Source organism: Myxocyprinus asiaticus, chromosome 10 (assembly GCF_019703515.2).
Source record: "Myxocyprinus asiaticus isolate MX2 ecotype Aquarium Trade chromosome 10, UBuf_Myxa_2, whole genome shotgun sequence".
Lineage (NCBI taxonomy): Eukaryota > Metazoa > Chordata > Actinopteri > Cypriniformes > Catostomidae > Myxocyprinus > Myxocyprinus asiaticus.
Window position 1 is genome coordinate 40822501 of NC_059353.1, and position 19327 is coordinate 40841827.

Below are 19327 nucleotides of genomic sequence, written 5' to 3' on the forward strand. Positions count from 1 at the left end.
ATTTGTGGAGAGTTTTGCCACGTCCATGATCGTTGTGCTGCAAACCGGGACAGGTGAATGCTCTGATATCACGATCACTTATATCGTTTCCCTCTTAACAAATATCATCCATAACAAGCAAATTAAATATTAATCATGATTGTCAGTAGATAGCGACTGCCCTATCCAGAGGTTGGAGATGGTGAAACGGTGGCTTTATCAGCTGTTAAGTCATTGAGGCTCTATGACAGCTTGGGCATACCAAGATGGCCGCTTGAAAACTTCTAGTGACTTCAGCTCCTGCTGGCAGTTTACCGTTGCATCAGCGATCCAGTTCTATATACAGTTCCAATCTAAATTATTCAACCCCCCTCAAAACAGTAAGGATTTATAAAGGTAAGCTTTTCTGATGACCCAGAATTTTTAAACTTTACATCTATATCAGTTGAGTGACACATTCAAAGTCTATATGTATATAAAACCTAATATTTCTAAATAGCAGGATTTTTTAAAAATACAGCCATGTCATAATTATTCAACCCCTATTGCATGTAGCTGTTCCTTAAATATGTAAGGCTACAAGTAATATGTACAACTACACAAGTAATTGTTTTAAAACAAAATTAAGTCATCAATCTGCAATGGCACTTATTTAAGTTTAAAAATTTAAGTTTAGCATTATAAGCAAACATGTATTTCTATGCAAAAAATGCAATTAAATATAAGCTGTCTCAAAAGCTAATAGAGGAGATTATTTCATTACACAAGAAAGGTCATGGCTAAAAGTACATTCCCAAGGCACTTCAATTTCCAATAGACAAAGTTGGCAGCACCATTCATACATTTTTTTAAATATGGTACAACAGCAACCTTCTTGGGGTGTGGAAGAAAGCAAAACTTCACCAAGGGAAATGTTGACTTGAATATTCAAGAACTAATTAGGAAAGACCTGTGGAGTCCTGGAAGAAGGTCTTATAGATGTATGACACTAAACTGAAAATGAGTTTTAGACCCATGGGTCAGCAGTACGTCTGGAGTAAGATGACAAGGTGATGACAAGAACGACAACATACCCACAGTCAAGCATGGAGGTGGGTCAGTCCTGTTATGGGGGTGTTTTGTGGCTGCAGGAAATGGCTATCCTGACTATGTGACTGACACCATGGATTCTTTCATGTATCAGGCCATTTTGGCATGAAAATTTTGATGCCTTCAGTGTGTAAATTGAAGTTCGGTGATCACTGGACTATCCAGCAAGACAAGGATACATCCAAGTTTTCCAAAATCTGGTTCAGGGATTGGTCGTGGAATGTCCTTAAATTGGTCCTTTCAGTCCATCATTAAAATCCCATTGTAAACCTATGTTGGGATTTCAAGGAAGCAGTGGCAGCACAGAAACCAAAGAATGTCAATGAGCTGGAAGATTTTGCTCATGAGAAATGTGTAAAAATTCTAATAGAGAGGCGTCCATAGCCTGAGAACACTTATCTGAAACATTCAACCCCCAATTGACTTTGGGGGTTGAATATTTTTGACATGACATTTGTGGAGAGAATTAGTTATTTTTTATTTTAAAATTTGGGTAACTGAACTCTTTGTTCTCAAAATCACTTAAATGTGTATTAAAAACTTAATTTGACTGTTTATTGAGGTTTTAGTTGATGTGTTTTAATTCACAACACCAGAATGTATTGCTGGTCAGGGGGTTGAATAATTTTGATTGCAACTGTATATATCAGTGCGAATATCCAATTTTGTGTTCCACGAAAGAAAGAATGTCATACGTATTTGGAATTACATGAGGGTGAGTATATGATGACAGAATTTTAATTTTCCACTCAACTATTCCTTTGCTTTTAATCTGAAATCATAAATATTTTTACATTTATAAAGAGGATAATAATTGTGAAGAAGATAGACATTGATTGAAATCTGGAGCACTTTTAGCATACAATCTCTTACCAACAAGAATCTTCCACACAGAAAGGTCATCCAGGTTGAGCTGAATGAGGTGTGTAAGGACATCAGTGTGGAAGTAAAGGGCTGCCAGCTGGACAGCATTATTGCCCTTGCTATCTTCCTCTTTCCAGTTTGCCCCAATGGACAACAGGAAGCCCAGCGCCTCCACTGAACCAGAGGTTGCTGACAATAACAGTGGTGAACTTTGATACCTGCAAAACATCCATCATCTTGCATCTCTAAAGAACGTGATTCAAACCGAGATATTTTATGCTTATAAGCATTACTAGAGTATGGTGATGAAACACTTTAACATTAACATTAGTAAACGCAATAGTTTACATGAACTAACACTGAACAATAAAAATGTTTAATCTTGGTTAATATTTATTTTAGTATATTATATTATTAGTGCATTATTTCAAACTAATGTCAGCAGATGGAACCTTGTTGTAAAGTGTTACCAAAAAACAAATCTATACATCCTTTAAATTATTTTTTTGTTAAAAAATATCCAATACTCAGCAGTGGTCTTCATTTCCAGTAATGTAGGGTCTTTCCTGAATAGTGCTTGGATACATGCAACCTGGCCATAAAAGGCTGCAAAATGAATGGCCATCCAGCCTCTCTTGTCCACAAGTTTGTAGTCTGCACGCAGTGCTAGAAGGCAGTTTAGGGACTCAAGGGAGCCGCATTGCACAGCAATGTGCATCGGTGTAAGGCCTAAAAAAGGCAAAAAAACCCGAAACTTGTAACTTGCATACAAAACAAATGAAAGAACAAATTATAAACTCCTGAAAGATGTCAATTTAGACTAGAACTTATCAACTGCTTCAAGTGCTATAAGGTGTAAATATCATTCAAAATGGATGGTGTTCATAATTTTTTTCCTTCCAGGATATGACCATTTTTCCAATAGGAGACCCATTTTGGTTCCTTCTATTAACTGATCTCCAGCACATGATCTCAATACAGCAACTTTCAGAACTCAAAACTTCCTCCCCAGTGAAAAAGGACAGAGTAGTAACAGTATAAGTAAACTTCATAGGGAAAAAATAATTAATAAGTACGATATGACCACTTTAAATGTTGCTTAATAACCTTTGCTGATGAATCTTTCACTGCGTGTCTGGTTAAGGTTGACGCCTGCTGAGGCTAACTGGATGATGATGTGTGATTGGTTATTGGCTGCAGCGTGATGGAGAAGAGAAAGTCCCTGCTCATCTAGAACATGCAGGTGAGAGGGAGAGTTCTTGCGACTCAGAGAAAGAAACACTGCACAGAGTCCTCTCTCTGCAGCTGCCTTCAGTCCAAACGCAACATTCTGAGTTACAAACATATTTTTTGCTTAGACACAAAACATATTTATGATACTATACAGAAACCAAAGAATGAATCGATTGTCATTCTTCACCTTGCACTGTATGGCTTTCGTGTAACCAAATGTTTTCTTAAACTGCTCGTGTAGCTCGATGTCCGTCAAGGGCAGATTCTTGCCTTCGAGTACTTTGATGGTAGACTCTAGGGCCCCCCACCACTGAACCATGTTATGTTGGGGATAAAGTGACTCTAACTCAATGGAGATGACATTATAGCTGCAAAACACAAATGAATGTTTAGACATCATGAAATGCAAAATGAGGTCTTTCAAGGTGTATTTTAATAACAGAAGGTCGCTGACCTTTTCCCTTCAATCTCACTGAGTGGTATTGGAAAGTGTGTTTTGTATGTGGCATCCTGATGAAGCAACTCGTGAAGATAATTTGCTGCTTGATTATGCAGTGTTCTAAAAGCCGCCTATATGAAAGGAAAGAAATCATCTATTTAATACCCTAATGCATATTTGAGTCATTAACATCCAATTTTTAGGCTACATTTTACACATTCAGTGGTCTGACATTTCAGGACTTTCTTAATTAAGGCAAATTAATTGTCTTTACATTTAGTTTGCTATGTTTTACATTAGAAGTGAGTTTGCATTCATACACCTAATTTACCTAAAATTTCATTTTCATTTTCCATGTATTACCTATATATTTAATGATGTATTGCCAAAATTAAATACATATCGTGTTCAGATATATATTTCAAAATAGCAAGCTGTCATTTAGCAGATAGTTTTATCCAAGTGCTTTATAGTATACTTTATAGTATACTTCTAAATGTGACCTGCTTCATCTTTTTGAGTCACTTTGTCACAGAAACACATTTTTGAGTTTTATGCACTCAAGAAAAACTAAAAGCATTTAAATGATTATCTCAGCCAACATTTAAATGTTGGCAACAGTTTGTTTGAAGTAAAAAAAATAAAAAATAATCACATAATTAAAAGCTGAAATTTTTCTTTTTACTTTAGTGCATACAACTCAAAATGTGTTTCTGGGTCAAAGTGACTCAAAATGATGAAGCAAGTCACAAATTATCATTATAATTTATTTTCATTGACAAAACAAATTGTGTTATAAAGAATAAGCATCTAATTCTACCATGTCTGAATTAAAGAGGGTAAAAATTAGCTATGGATTTTAGCAAGGATGTAACCAAATATTCAATATATGGGGGGACAAAAGGCCCATGATAAACCACTAATCTGAATACTGGGGGGACGGGTCTTCATCAGTGTTTATGGTGGTTATGGCCCTGCATTTAATTAAACATCAGGAGCACTAAGAATACTTTGTTGAGGAAACAATAGTATTTCTGCAGCATGCATTGTAAAAACTGAAATCAAGTTGAAAAGAATGTGCCCTATATGCCATCTCACCTTCATTTCCTCAGTGATGTCATCCAGGGCAGGAGTCCCCACATCAAATTCAATCCCTCCATGAAGGTGAAAATATTGATCCTGCTGGTATAGAAAGTGTTTGCAAGCAAAATCGGGTCCAAGAACATGTGGAGGTAGTTCTCGCTCTGTTTTCAGCTTGTCCTCTTTAAAATAAAAAGTTTTTCTGTTTATTAAAAGTCAGTGCAATCAAATATGCATCCAGCTACCAAGCAGCAAATGCTGATCAAAACAACACAATGCAAACCTGATAAAGGTGGAAGCAATTTAGACAGATTAGGAATTAACATCTTTTTCCTCAAGGAAATCAGCAGGGGCACCAGAAAAGTAATGAGTTTCAGGTAGGCAAGATCTCTGGAGACTTCTGCATTCCTGCCAAGGTTCTTTCTCACTAGTTTAATCTGGCCAGCCAGTCTTTTCTGCAGCCTCTGGTAGGTGGCTAGATCAATTTCATCCTCTGTGAGTCGAACAGCATTGGACAGATTATGAGTCCCCTCAAACACAAACAGATTTTGGTGCTGGTGGACAGAGGTGAGGTAGGCGTTCAATTTAATCAGGATGTTCTCTGAGTATTGTGAGAAGAGGTTCTCCTCTTCTGCGCTGCTAGGCTCATAGGTTGGGTCTAAATTGATGTCCTCCTCATAAATGCCATGATAACATGGATCATCCGAGATGTCCATGAAACCTGCTGAGACAAATGTTAGGAAAATGACTTTCATTCACAATGGACGGCCGGACGGACGGACAGACAGACAGATAGATGAGATTATAGAACGAGATGGATGGATGGATGGATGGATGGATGGACGGATGGATGAAAATATAAAATGAGGTAGACAGACAGACAGACAGATAGACATAGATAGATAGACAGACAGACAGATTAATTAAATTATAGAACGTGATAGATACAGTTGAAGTCAGAAGTTTACATACACTTAGGTTGAAGTCATTAAAACTAATTTTTTAACCACTCCACAGATTTAAAATCAAATGAAATCAGCCAAGACCTCAGAAAAAAAATTCTCAAGTCTGCTTCATCCTTGGGAGCAATTTCCAAATGCCTGAAGGTACCAAGATCATCTGTACAAACAATAGTATGCAAGTATAAACACCATGGGAACACACAGCCATCATACTGCTCAGGAAGGAGACACATTCTGTCTCCAAGAGATGAACGTAGTTTGGTGCGAAAAGTGCAAATCAATCCTAGAACAACAGCAAAGGACCTTGTGAAGATGCTGGAGGAAACAGGTAGACAAGTATCTATATCCACAGTAAAACAAGTCCTATATCGACATTACCTGAAAGGTTGCTCAGCAAGGAAGAAGCCACTGCTCCAAAACCGCCATAAAAAAACACAGTTTGCAAGTGCACATGGGGACAAAAATCTTATGAAGTCCTCTGGTCTGATGAAACAAAAATTGAACTGTTTGGCTATAATGACCATCCTTATGTTTGGAGGAAAAAGGGTGAGGCTTGCAAGCTGAAGAACACCATCCCAACTGTGAAGCATAGGGGTGGCAGCATCATGTTGTGGGGGTGCTTTGCTGCAGGAGGGACTGGTGCTCTTTACAAAATAGATGGCACCACGAGGAAGGAAAATTATGCGGATATATTGAAGCAACATCTTAAGACATCAGCCAGGATGTTAAAGCTCGGTCACAAATGGGTCTTCCAAATGGACAATGACCCCAAGCATACCTGCAAATTTGTGGCAAAATGGCTTAAGGACAACAAAGTCAAGGTATTGGAGTGGCCATCACAAAGCCCTGACCTCAATCCGATAAAAAATTTGTGGGCAGAACTGAAAAAGCGTGTGGCCTACAAACCTGACTTGGTTACACCAGTTCTGTCTGGAGGAATGGGCCAAAATTCCAGCAACTTATTGTGAGAAGCTTGTGGAAGGCTACCCAAAACGTTTGATCCAAGTTAAATAATTTAAAGGCAATGCTACCAAATACTAACAAAGTGGATATAAACTAAACTATAAAACTGACCCACTGGGAATGTGATGAAAGAAATAAAATCTGAAATAAATCATTCTCTCTACTATTATTCTGACATTTCACATTCTTAAAATAAATTAGTGATCCTAACTGACCTCAGACAGGGAATATTTTCTATGATTAAATGTCAGGAATTGTGAAAAACTGAGTTTAAATGTATTTGGCTAGTATGGAAACTTTTTACTTCAAAGATTTGTAGACAGACAGAGAGACAGACAGACAGACAGACAATGATGTTTTATTTCTATTCAGAATTTAAAATCTCACACTGTCCTCATTACTTGTGGTGTCCCGCAGGGCTCTGTTCTAGGCCCTTTGTTTTTTAATTTTTGCATGCTTCCCTTCGGTCTGTTACGCTGATGAGCTGCAAATCTATATATCTGCTTGTTCTGAAATTGCCCTCCCACTCTATTTGCTTAATGACTGTATAATATAATCAAGATCTGGTTGCCCTCAAATAGTTGCAAATTTAAGGTCTATAATGAAAATGAATAACAATTTGCAACTTTACCTGGCTGACACCTTCTGTTTGCTAGCTCACTAATATCGCAGACGATTATGCTTAATTAACCGTGAGACAGAAATCGTGATCGCGATTAATTGTGCAGCCCTACTCTGTTGTTATGTTTATTTTTGTTGTTTTGTTTTCATGACCGGAAAAGCGATTAATAAATAAAACCTTTTATTATTCTGAATGGATGGATGGATCACCTGCATTTAGAAACTCTGTCAGCACATCTTTCTTTGTCTGAGGCACTCCATCTGAATCCACGCCCATAATGGATCTCCATAACTCAGAGAAACGTACACGTTTCTCTCTAGAAGTGTAACTCCCATGCCAGAGAGCCTTTATGGTATAATCTATATTTATTAGAATCTGCCCAACTTTTGTATCGTAATATGCTGGTGGTAACTGGCACGTGGAGCTCTGGTCATAGTTGGGTACAAGACTGATAACTGGAAACTGGTTGAAAACATATATTCCCACTGTCAGCTCCCTCACAATCTGATGAACAACTCTGTAGTCCAGGGGCAAACATGAGTCAAGGGGAGCAAGAATTATTATGTTGGGATCCAAGATGTTTCTCATTTGTCTGGTGATGCCTGGAGGTGAATCCACATGAAGGCTGTGTTCTTCACCACTGAACAACCAGTTACAAGTGGTCAGACTGACCAGTTCTTGTAGTTCCCTGCGGTCATATTTCTGCAGTAAAGCGCTTGCATTTGTCTGAGCGGCCAACGCAGCACGGACATCTCTATCACAACTCTGATTTGGTGGGAAAGCAATCCGGTACAAGTTATCCATGGTTTGATACAAATCTTCATCAGCTCTCGGAGATAGTCAACATGAGATCGTTGAAAATAATATTAAATCGTCAGTAAGGTTCCTCTTTAAAAACTGCGTTCCCAGATTAAATGTATAGTTTTGAACAGCGTTGCGCTTGGCAACCAACGACGCACAGCGAGAGTTCTGCAACGCTTCAGATCAACCACTAGATGGTACTGTTGCACGACTTGTTCACCGGCAAGTCAGTAAAACGCACATCACGCAAGCTAATGAATATTAATTTGGTTACGCACGCGTTGTTTCGTAAGGGGCCGTTCACAACTAATTGTTTTTGCGATCGTCTGTTTTAAACTGTTTTCTTATGTAAACATGCATTAAACGGACGTCTTTGACCTTTTTGTCACGTATTGCTTTTTTTATTTATTTATTTATTTATTTACGCCGCGTTTTTTAGACGCCATGTCAAGTTGCGTCTCGAGACACCTGCATTCGTGACGCTGCGTCTAGCTGTTTTTGCTCAATCACGCGTTCGGTGTGATGTGAATGGCCCCTAACTCCGCTTGCCAGTACATAGAGTAGATGTTATTATTCCGAACCTATTTCGATCTTCTTGGTTCATTGATTAAAAACTGACATTGATCTGTTGTGGTGCGTGTCAAAAGTGGATCAGTTTTTAACTTGACACAGCTGAAAAACAGCGAGACGCACTGTCACAGCAAATGAGCCCGTCTAGCGCATATTACACAAGCCAACAACTTATAAATAGGGTAAACGGAAAGCAAGTACGCGTCCAGCGGGAATGCCCTCTGTCGTCACGTAATTAATATTCATGAGGATTCAATGTAAGATTTGCGCGCGGATAAGTGGATTGCTTTAATACAGCGCATGAGCTATAAAGACTGGACTGCTGTAGAGCCTTGAATTTTTACCCATCTTAGAGACTTTTTTCCCTGTCGCTTTTAAATAAGTGTCTTATTTGAGAGTCTCTTTTTTAATACCGCTTTGTATATAGTTGTATTTCTGTGTTTGTTGTTTTTTTCTGTATTTTGTTTTGTTTTTCTTTGTTGTTGTTTCTTTGTATTTGCTATAGGCTAAGTTGTGATAAATAAAGCATTTAAAAAAAAAAAAACAGCGCATGTCTGGGTCCAACCAAAGTCTTTCTAGGAAGTCAGTCCACTGTCGGCCATGTTTGGGACGCTCTCGGGAGGGTATTTCCGTCATGCCAGTGCAGCTCCTATCTACTTGAATGGGAAAAGACCAAAATCTCCTACACGGTTGGTCGAGATTACGATCAAAGAGCATATTTCAAATTAGCAATAAAATATAACAACACTGGTATCATAAATTGTTCTTCTTTACCTCAGATTACGCAAATAATAATAATAATAATAATAATTTATAGGATTGTATAGCTAATGCGCATGCGCATTGTCGAGTTGATTGACAGGTGATGTCTGAAAATAAAAGGTGATTGTCTCTTTTACCAGTAAGGCGGGACTTTCTTTCTACAGCCAATAACCGTTGGGCGTTCCAACCTTTGGAACGCGGAAGTGAACTTCGACAGCAATGAATGGGAGACCATAGCAAATATTATTTTCACTTATCCATTTGCTCCAAGACCAAAAGAAAACGTTTGAATTACTTTCCAGAAGATGAAAAAACAGAGAGCGGTGGATTAAGACAGTAGAATTGGAGAAGATGCCAAATTTGCTGTCACTCTCTCAGCAACTATAATAGAAAACCCCTCGCAGCTGTGGTAATTCGTACCACATTAAAGCTAATTCCAGGGTAATAGAACACAAAGCATAATGTTATAAACACTCAATATTGAAAAAATAAATAAATAATATAAAATAAAATAAAAATGCGATATTTACGATGCTAAATAAGGCGGAAACGCGTCATCACAGTCTGTGAAAAAGGTCATTTTAAAAGAAGTGCCCCGTCTATGCTGGTCCAACTCAAGAAAGTACAGCAACCTTTGCGCAGAAAGCTAGCCCGACTCAATTATATACTTGATTCAAACGAAAGCCCCTGAAAGTCTACAACTTTCAGATTTCAGTCAATTTATTCTAAAATAAACGCTGATAAGCGCGGTCAGTGCTGTTGTCACTTTCACTTTTAGCTGACAATGAAAGCAGTAATTTTAGCTGCAGGTTATGGAACTAGATTGCAAAGGGATATCGAGAATGACACGACTGGGAATTTCTGGCACTTGGGCGGTATTGCCAAGCCGCTGCTTCCCGTTGGTCCATGTTCCCTTATCTCACATTAGGTTCAGGCACTGACCAAAACAGGATGTGTGGACACAGCTTATGTGGTTGTGAGTTGAGAGTGTTCATTTTTATTTTTAAAATGAATATATTGTGCTTTTGCAATCATACTTTTTGACTTGCATGATTATTATGCACACACACAAATAAATAAATCTATTGTACCACCATGTATTGAACAGACAAATGACCTGTACCATGAAGCACTCCAGCAGTGGGCTCAAGATTTTCCAAATGTTAAAATCATAAATGATTGCACAAGAAGAAATAAGGTGAGCGCAACAATAATGGACCAAATTATGAATATATAAATATTCTTTTAACTCGTTTTCAATGGTCTCTGCAGGATAGACATGGTGCCGTTGCTTGTCTTCAGCTGACGGTCAAGCTCTGCTGTGGATGACAACTTACTAGTTATCGGAGGGTATAACCAGCATCAGATTCAATAAAGCACTGTGTCTCCATAGCTGTTGTGTCACAGCTATGGAGACACAGCTGTTTTGTGTTCTTTTATTTTGCAGACACATTTTATTCAAAGAGGATTTCAGCCTTAGGAAATTCACGGATACGTTTTGTGACATCCACAATAAAGACAAAGAAAGTAATTTAGTGCTGTCATACCAGTGCAAAGATGAGGGTGAGTGTCTTCCCCAAAATCCATAAGGCAATACAATTATAGTACTATTTTTTTAAATCCATTATTAAGTCATTTTCACTCTTAAGTGCTCTCTCTATATTTGTCTGCTTAGAAACATCAAAGTATGGGATTCTGGAGTTGGATGAGGACCTTAAAGTACAGTGTATGAAGGAAAAGCCTTCTTCAAGTGAAACTGATTCACAAAACACAGTATGTTTTCCCTCCTATTGAAAGGTGAGGATACTGCACTATTGTCTACTATATATATATATATATATATCTCTTATGTTTCATTCCTTTTTGCAGTGTCCTTGCTTTTACTTGTTTTCAAGGACTACTCTTCCTCTTTTGGACTCCTTTCTCAATGAGAAGGTAGTTCATTGAAATCATACTTTGTTTTATTTGATAATGTTACATTTTCTAATGTAAAGTTTCTCCATGTAGAATGCACCCATTGAAGAATGGAATGCACCGGGGAACTTTCTGTCATGGCTCATATTAAGGTTACTTACCAGTGGTTTGATTTCTGGTGGCATTTGTAAGACATTGTGTTACCTCTAATTTAATGACATTAATCGCACTCCGTTTCATTTTAGGAGGCCTGTGTATGTTCACATGATATCTGGTCGATTTGATGTGGGGAATCTTCATCATACATTGAATGTGACAAATACTTAAAGGACCATCTTAAAAATCCAACTGTTTATTTAATGTAATCCAAACAAGTAATTACAATCGAACTCTACACATGAAAATGATGTTCAGAATAAGATTAAGATTTTGTTGTGCTTTTTTGCATATTGAGTAAATAACTAATACAAATGAGTTTTTTTCATGCTTTCTTTGTCTTTTCTAACATTATTGTGCTTTAATATCTTGCAGTAACACACTGACAGAGTGATTGATGTCGTCATGAAACAGAGACTCTCCCCTCCAAATCCGAACACAAGTGGTCACAGATTTAAGTGACCAGGTGTAAACAGTGATGTCTCACCTGACCACGTGATCGGACCACACAAAACACATCTTAATACCAGGTGTAAATGGGGTCTATGTCATGCCTGTTTGGTCACTTGTTTGATTCAGGTCTTATCAGTTAACTGTTCTTTAATTGGTTAATATTGGCTGTTAGTCAGTTAAAAGAATTTGCCCAAATTTGCTGCCCTACTCTGAATATTGCACACGAGTCATATGAACTCCTTTTATGTGGGGTTTTGGTCCTATTAGAAGCTTCACAGCCATGGTCTCTTTGAACTGCAATTTTCATTTTTTGGTGAATTATTTTAATCGAAACACTTAATTTTTAGCTGCAAAATGTGGTCCCCGATGATTCTGTCATCCCTTCCAAGATTTCCTGAGGATATTCGGCCCTGTTCCATAGCCAGCTCTTTGACAAGCCCTTCCAGCCCGGAGGTTTTATACCATACCCTGTGTCTGGAGTATCCAGCCAGCTGTTCATCTGCCCCAATGCCAGTCAAAACTACCTGTGTGATCAAATAAATACCCAGTCTTTCCATTAACTCGGAGTTTTCATGCAGACATAATTTCAATGTGAACAGAAAGAAAAACAAACCATCAGCAGTTACCTTTGCTTCTGGTGTATAAAGCTCTTGTTTTGTGCCTTCATTTAAGACACCAGTTCTTCTGGCTGCAAACCAGACAGCACATCCAAGGCTGTCATCCAGAACAGTCGCATTTCTTTCAGCTCCTCTTGAGTTATGTTGATTTCAACAAAGTTCACTTGCGCTTTGGACAGAGATTTTTTTAGTTCCTGCAGGCCAGCTCTACCGGTAATTCTATCTGGCACATCAAAACAGTTTAATCTCTGCTGATCTGAGTGTGTTGGTGTTTTTTTTGGCATTCTCACCGTCTTTGTTCCTTTCTTTGAGGACTTGGGAGGCACCTTTGCTACTTGCATTTTGAAAGCAACATTGAGCAGGTCAATGGGTTTGTCTGCAGGAATGTGTCTATCTGCAAGGGCCGATAATATAATTGAATCAATTCCTCCAGTGAAGAGAATAGCAATATCAGATTTGGTATGTTTTAAGGGGACCGCTGAGTGTTCTTGACTAGCTAGGTATTGTACTCTCTTATGAACCGCCTCACTAAGAACATCAATAAGCATGTTTACCATTTCTCTCTTTTCTGGGTTTGTTAGAAGTTCCTTCAGATTATCAACAGAGGTGTGGGAGGCATTCTGGTCTTGTTCAACAGTTGCAAGTGAAGAAATAGATGTGTTCATTGGACAAACAGGGGAGGTCAGGCAAAGTCCAGAAATGTTTCTGTTTACAGAGACAAAACTGGGAAGACCTTCCAATTTCAATTCCTGCATATAATTTGGCTCGTCACTAAAGTGGAAAACACATGGATAAAGTTAAAAAGTAAATGTACCCAACTGTGAAAGGTCCCTTAGGTCAAACCTGTAAACAGTAGGTGGTACTTCATGCCACTGGGATTCAATATTATCTTCTGCTGGCTGACAAGAAACTGATGCGAGTGTAAAAGATGCTCTATCAGAATCAGATTTCCAAAGCAGACTTCTTCCAAATACGTCCCACCCAAACCAGATACAGCATTCTTCTTTTTGGTAATAGATAAAGGCCCAGGGTCCCTTAAGATGTGTTGGTAAAGACACTATATCTGAGTCACTCTGCACCTTTGACAGGTGGAGAACAACTTTAGAGTAATTTTCTTCTTGCCCTACTGTTAGACCACCAAAAACCTCCCCGTTCCAGAGAAGCATATTCCCATTTTCATCCTGAAGAGGCTGAGGGGTCAAGCAACCCCCATATGAAGCACATGGGCAGAGAAAAGAAGGCTGCAATCTGGATTTAAAACTGTTTCTATAATTTCCTGACTACTGCTGGGACCCCTTTTTTTAAGCTTTTTTCATACATGCTAATCCAGTGGATCATGCAGAGTGGTCAAATTGACCACACAGCAAATCCCAAACATTTTCCAGCAGAAATGTTTCTCACACCACTATATGTCTTGATATTCTTTTCTCATGATATCCAGATCCTCTGTAAGAGAGACAAGGGGAATTAAAACTGAATTAGGAAGCACTCAAAAAGGTACAGTGGTTATTTATGAGTGAAACTTACTTTTACAAGAGCTGAGGGTCTCTTTCTTGTCTGCCAGAAAGAATATATTACTGTTGGGTTGCTGGGTGTAGACTCTCTGTAAGAGCAAGCACATGATGATGACCACAACATAATGATATTCAAGCAAAAAATATATGTGTGTGTACAAACATATCTTCTACACTGAAATTAATCAATCCTACCATGCAATATTTATTATTTTGATTAACTTGAGGTCACGTCAAATAATTGTAGAAGAATGCATTTAAATATAAAAGTCCTTTTGGTGTTTTTATTTTGCAGTAACACCACTGAAACAATAGTTTTATGCAAGTTATTAAATTTAACTCTAATCATTTAAAATTTTTACTTATTTCAGTTTACACCAATTGTACTATAATTTACAAAAACTTATTACATTTATTATTTTTTGAAAGGTAAAATGTCTTTATGCTCAAAGTTTCAAAATAAAACGAAAAGAAAAAAATAATTATAAGATCATACATACTATTCCAAATTACAATTCAGAAGTGTTTTGCCATTTAAAAGTGAGTGACAGCATCTGTTTGTATTATGCTAGAACGTTTAACGTAAATAGACGACATACATACCCTGTTTTTCTTTAAATTGGACAACTCGTCGACTAAAATCTTTTGCTCTTTGATCTGGGAAGGTTTATAAACACTCATTACAAACTGCAATGATTAAGCAAACGTACTAAAATGCTTTAACTGTGACCGCTAATTTAAATCATTATGTTTAAGAAATTATTACGTATATAACATTTTTCGTTTTTATAGGAACCTTCTCGTTCAGTTCTTCTTTATGTGTGCGCTCTTCTTGAGCTCCAGGTTCCGTTCGCTGGCTGTTTCTAGATGACATTTTACAGCAAAATTTTAAGAATGTTTTAAGGAAACATTTCCACATGGGTCGCACACGAATGACAGGCGCGGAAGTACATCGTCGCTTTTAAAGCACGTCAAGCAGTTGTTTACATATTGGCACGCCTCCTCACAAAACATGCCATATGTCACACTATTAGGTATTTAGAGTGAAAGAAAATATGGTTTGAGGATACCTAAAAAAAAGGCTGGAGTATTTGCCAAAAATAAATGTAGACGAATAAGGTCAAAAACAAGTACTTCTGGAGTTTTGCAAGGACAAGGATAGTTCACCCAAAAATAAAAATTCTCTCATCCTTTGGTCACCCTTATGACATCCCAGATGTGTATGACTTTCTTTCTTCTGCCAAACACAAATTAAGATTTTTAGAAGAATATCTCAGCTCTGTTGGTCCTCACAATGAAAATGAATGGTAGCCAGAACATTGAAGCTCCAAAAAGCATATAAAGGCTGCATAAAAGTAATCCATACGACTCCAGTGGTTTAATCCAGTGGTTAAATGTCTTCAGTAGGTGTGGGTGAGAAACAGATAAATATTTAAATCCGTTTTTACTATAAATCTCCACTTTCACTTCCACATTCCTCTTCTTTTGTTTTGGTGATTCACATTCTTCACGCATATCGCAACCTAATGGGCAGGGAGGAGAATCTATAGTAAAAAAAGAACTTAAATATTAATCTGTTTCTCACCCACACATATCACTTTTGAATATATAGATTTAACCACTAAAGTCATATGGATTAGTTTTATACTGCTTTTATATGCTTTTTTGAGTTTCAAAGTTTTGGACCCCATTCACTTGCATTGTGAGGACCAACAGAGCTGAGATATTCTTCTAAATATCTTCATTTGTGTAATGCAGAAGAAAGAAAGTAATACACATCTGGGATGGCATGAGAATTCCAGTTTTTGGGTGAACTATCACGTTAAACCTTGCTTTAAGGTTTGAACTATCACACGGGCATACTGCACATGCACTTATAGTAATGATTTAGATATTGAAACTGAATCTGGAAGTCCTTTTAATAAATCTGTTTTCCTATTATTCTTTCTATTTGTAACGACTGTTTAAAAATAGAACCTTTTGGTTTTTGTAATCATCCCTATTTTTAATACCAGTCAGAGCCCACTCTCCAGTTTCGTAGACTTCTAACCTCATTCACGACATTGAAAACCTGCATTTACTGAATTACAGTGTTTGTGTTTGTGGTTTGGTTGATTGTGCATTTGCCCCTGTGCTGTATAGCTCTGATGAAATTTGTGGTCACCCATGAAAAGCTTAAGTGTTAAATCACATGGACAGTGTTTGTTCTTGTGTTTCTGCCTCAAATATCACAAACACATGAGTTTGTTTTGGTTCAATCATGGTCACGATAATAACTGAACCCTGCAGACTCCATTATTGATTCTACACACCTGTGTAATGTTTGTATCCTTATCACTGGAAATTGTCAATGTCCAGGGTTAGTAAACGTATTTGAACTGTTGCACAGCTGAATGGTTAGGTCAAAGAAAATAAAGTTACAACGCACTCAATTTAATCCAGATATAGACCACAAATATGCATTTTATTGTTGGAAATTGTTGCTGTGTGTTTAAATTAGTAAAAAAAATAAGTAGATTAATATTAGAAGATCATGGGTAGGTCAGATTCTGTCACTTTATTGATGTCATGTGGTTATGTGTTACAAGGTGTAGAGCACATTGTGGTGTCCTAAAACCAACAGAACCAAACCACTCGAGTAAAAATGTGAAACTGTGAACAATACAAAGTCTGTGACCTGGGTAATCCGTTTCCATGTCTCAAATTTCTGTGGATAGGATGCTTCTGTGTGTAGCATGACTCAGCTTGAGTGCCTATTCAGTAAATGGGATGGCTCCTAATCATCAGAATTTTTAATCAAAACCACAACCAGTATTAGATGTTGCCTTGTCATTGCTTGAAAATATAACAAACAAATACAACAGCCACTAACAAAGAGGTACAGTATACAGTAGCAACACAATCCACTCTGTTTGCATTGCGATTAAATGTGGCATCATTGCACCATGTTATTTTTTTAAAGTAACTAGACAGAAAAAAAAAAAAATTACTTCACATTTTATCCACTATAGTTTGAGAAAAAGAAATGAAAGATTACATAGACAGTGCAAACTGCCTTTTAGAATCAGTTCTCAATCAATCAGTCAATCAATCAATCAATCAATCAATCAATCAATCAATCAATATTTATTTATATAGCACATTTAAAAACAACCAAGGTTGACCAAAGTGCTGTACAGTCAAAAGTATACAAACCAAACAAGCAAACATTAAGATGCACTCACAGGGAACAGAGAAAATTCAAGGAAGGTTAAAAGCCAAAGAAAATAGATGAGTTTTAAGTCAAGTTTTAAAAACCAAAATAGAAGGGGCAGTTCTAATATGAGTCGGGAGACTGTTCCAGAGCTTGGGACCGGCGATTGCAAATGCATGGTCTCCTCTGTTTTTAAGTATGGATCTAGGGATAGTAAGCAGGTCAAGACCACTAGATCTAAGAGATCTAGATGGTCTGTGAGGGTGCAAAAACTCAGAAAGATATTGTGGGGCCAGATTGTTTAGGGATTTGAACACAGATAATAACATTTTAAAATCAGTCCTATATTTGATAGGGAGACAGTGCAATGAAATCAGGACTGGTGTAATGTGGTCAAATTTACGTTTCCCCTTTAAGAGTCTGGCAGCCGCGTTTTGGACTAATTGAAGACCGCAAAGAGAAGAATGGGAGATTCCAAAATAAAGCAAGTTACAATAATTCAGATGCGATGAAACAAAGGCATGAATCACGGTTTCGAATTTGCTCGTGGACAGGAAGGACTTGACTTTCGTCAGTAGACGAAGATGATAAAAACACGATTTAACTACAGTACAGCGCTTATTTGTTTATCAAAATTTAGGCTACTCTCAAACAGTACACCTAAGTTCCTAGCACACAAAATACTGTATGGGGCAAGAGAGCCAATGTCAAAGTCAAGATCGCTGTTTTCATTCGGTCCAAACAACATAATTTCAGTCGTTAAGGTTTAAAAAATTGTGTTCAAGCCATGATTTAAGTTCTTCTAAGCAAGCTAAGAGTGGCTGAATGGCGTGCTTGTCATTACGCTTTAGAGGGAAATAGATTTGGGTGTCGTCTGCATAACAATGGAAGGACACTCCGTATTTGTTGAAAACAATAAAGGACCGAGAATTGAGCCCTGTGGTACGCCACAACAGAGATGCGCTACAGAAGATGAGTGAGGTCCAAGATGGACAGTGAATTTCCTATTAGTTAAGTATGAATGAAACCATTTCAGGACTGTACCTCGAATGCCCAAACATGAATCAAGGTGGGACAGAAGGATGTTATCATCAATCAAATTAAAGGCTGAGCTAAGGTCTAATTGGACCAAAACCATAGCTTTCCCAGAATCCGTAGCAAATAAAATGTCATTAGAAACTCTTAGGAGAGCAGATTCGGTGCTATGATGTGCTTTAAAACCTGATTGAAATTTTTCATTGATAGAGTTAGCAGTAAGGAAGGACTGGAGTTGCACTAGCACCACTTGCTCCAAGATTTTGGAGACGAAAGGCAGACTGGAGATAGGGCGAAAATTAGTCAGGGAAGTGGGGTCCAGATTAGGTTTCTTAAGATAAGGTGTCACAGTGGCATGTTTAAGGCAATCAGGGACAGTACTAGTGTATAGGCATTTGTTGATGACAGACTGTAGCCCAGGTCTAACAGTATCAATGATTAATTTAAAGAATCATGGAGGAATGACATCCTGGGGACACATGGTGGGTTTAGGTGGTCAATAATGTCTTTACATGTTTGCAAGGGTATTACACCAGACAAGAAAAACTAGATACTGCATCTACCATGAATTTCAGCATAGCCAATGTTAAATGAAGTATCTCTTTTGAGGCTATAACCTACATGATCAATTCTAAAAGTCTCAGTGTATTCTACATTGTAGTTCCTTTCGAAGTTATGTAATAATATAATTTTGAGAAGTGAGTGTGCAATAAAGCCAACAACTTTCCTTTAAACCGTGATATACACTCAGTGAGCACTTTATTATGAAATACTAAGGTCCTGTTATATTGCCTGACATGGTCTTCTGCTTTTGTAGCCCATCAGCCTCAAGGTTCTACGTTTTGTGCATTCTATTGGCTGAATAGATAATCGCATGAATAAGTAGGTGTACAGGTGTTCCTAATAAAGTGTTCAGTGAGTGTATGTTCATGGCCATATATACAGTATATATCCTTTTGTTGACTATTGCTTCCAAGTCTAAGTATAACTCAATTTACGTTTGTTAAGACACTCTGTTAACACTGACTTTGAGGGAATGCTGACCTAAATAAAACAGATCTGGATCCGATTGGGAAGAGCC

General features: G+C 37.7%; 2 protein-coding genes and 1 pseudogene across 2 annotated transcripts in view; 1 reads left to right on the forward strand and 2 right to left on the reverse strand.

Moving 5' to 3' along the window:
- Nucleotides 1-7604, reverse strand: part of LOC127446760 (ankyrin and armadillo repeat-containing protein-like) — a 25588-nt gene extending 17984 nt beyond the window's left edge. The window contains exons 1-8 of the mRNA XM_051707948.1: nt 7441-7604; nt 4968-5405; nt 4703-4866; nt 3620-3735; nt 3353-3533; nt 3040-3241; nt 2460-2661; nt 1942-2150 (exon numbers count right to left, since the gene is read on the reverse strand). Coding sequence (XP_051563908.1) covers nt 1942-2150; nt 2460-2661; nt 3040-3241; nt 3353-3533; nt 3620-3735; nt 4703-4866; nt 4968-5405; nt 7441-7507 — 1579 coding nt within the window. The 5' untranslated portion in view covers nt 7508-7604. The remainder of the gene's footprint in view (nt 1-1941; nt 2151-2459; nt 2662-3039; nt 3242-3352; nt 3534-3619; nt 3736-4702; nt 4867-4967; nt 5406-7440) is intronic.
- Nucleotides 7605-9818: 2214 nt separating this feature from the next.
- LOC127447441 (uncharacterized) lies at nt 9819-12135 on the forward strand (annotated as a pseudogene).
- Nucleotides 12136-13254: 1119 nt separating this feature from the next.
- On the reverse strand, nt 13255-14952 carry LOC127447442 (ASNSD1 upstream open reading frame protein-like). Its single transcript, XM_051709327.1, has 4 exons — nt 14815-14952; nt 14622-14675; nt 14032-14107; nt 13255-13950 (listed from the first exon to the last, which is right to left on the reverse strand). Exons 1-4 carry the CDS (start codon nt 14935-14937, stop codon nt 13910-13912), a joined length of 294 nt encoding a protein of 97 aa, XP_051565287.1. The 5' UTR covers nt 14938-14952; the 3' UTR covers nt 13255-13909.
- Between the last annotated feature and the right edge of the window lie 4375 nt (nt 14953-19327).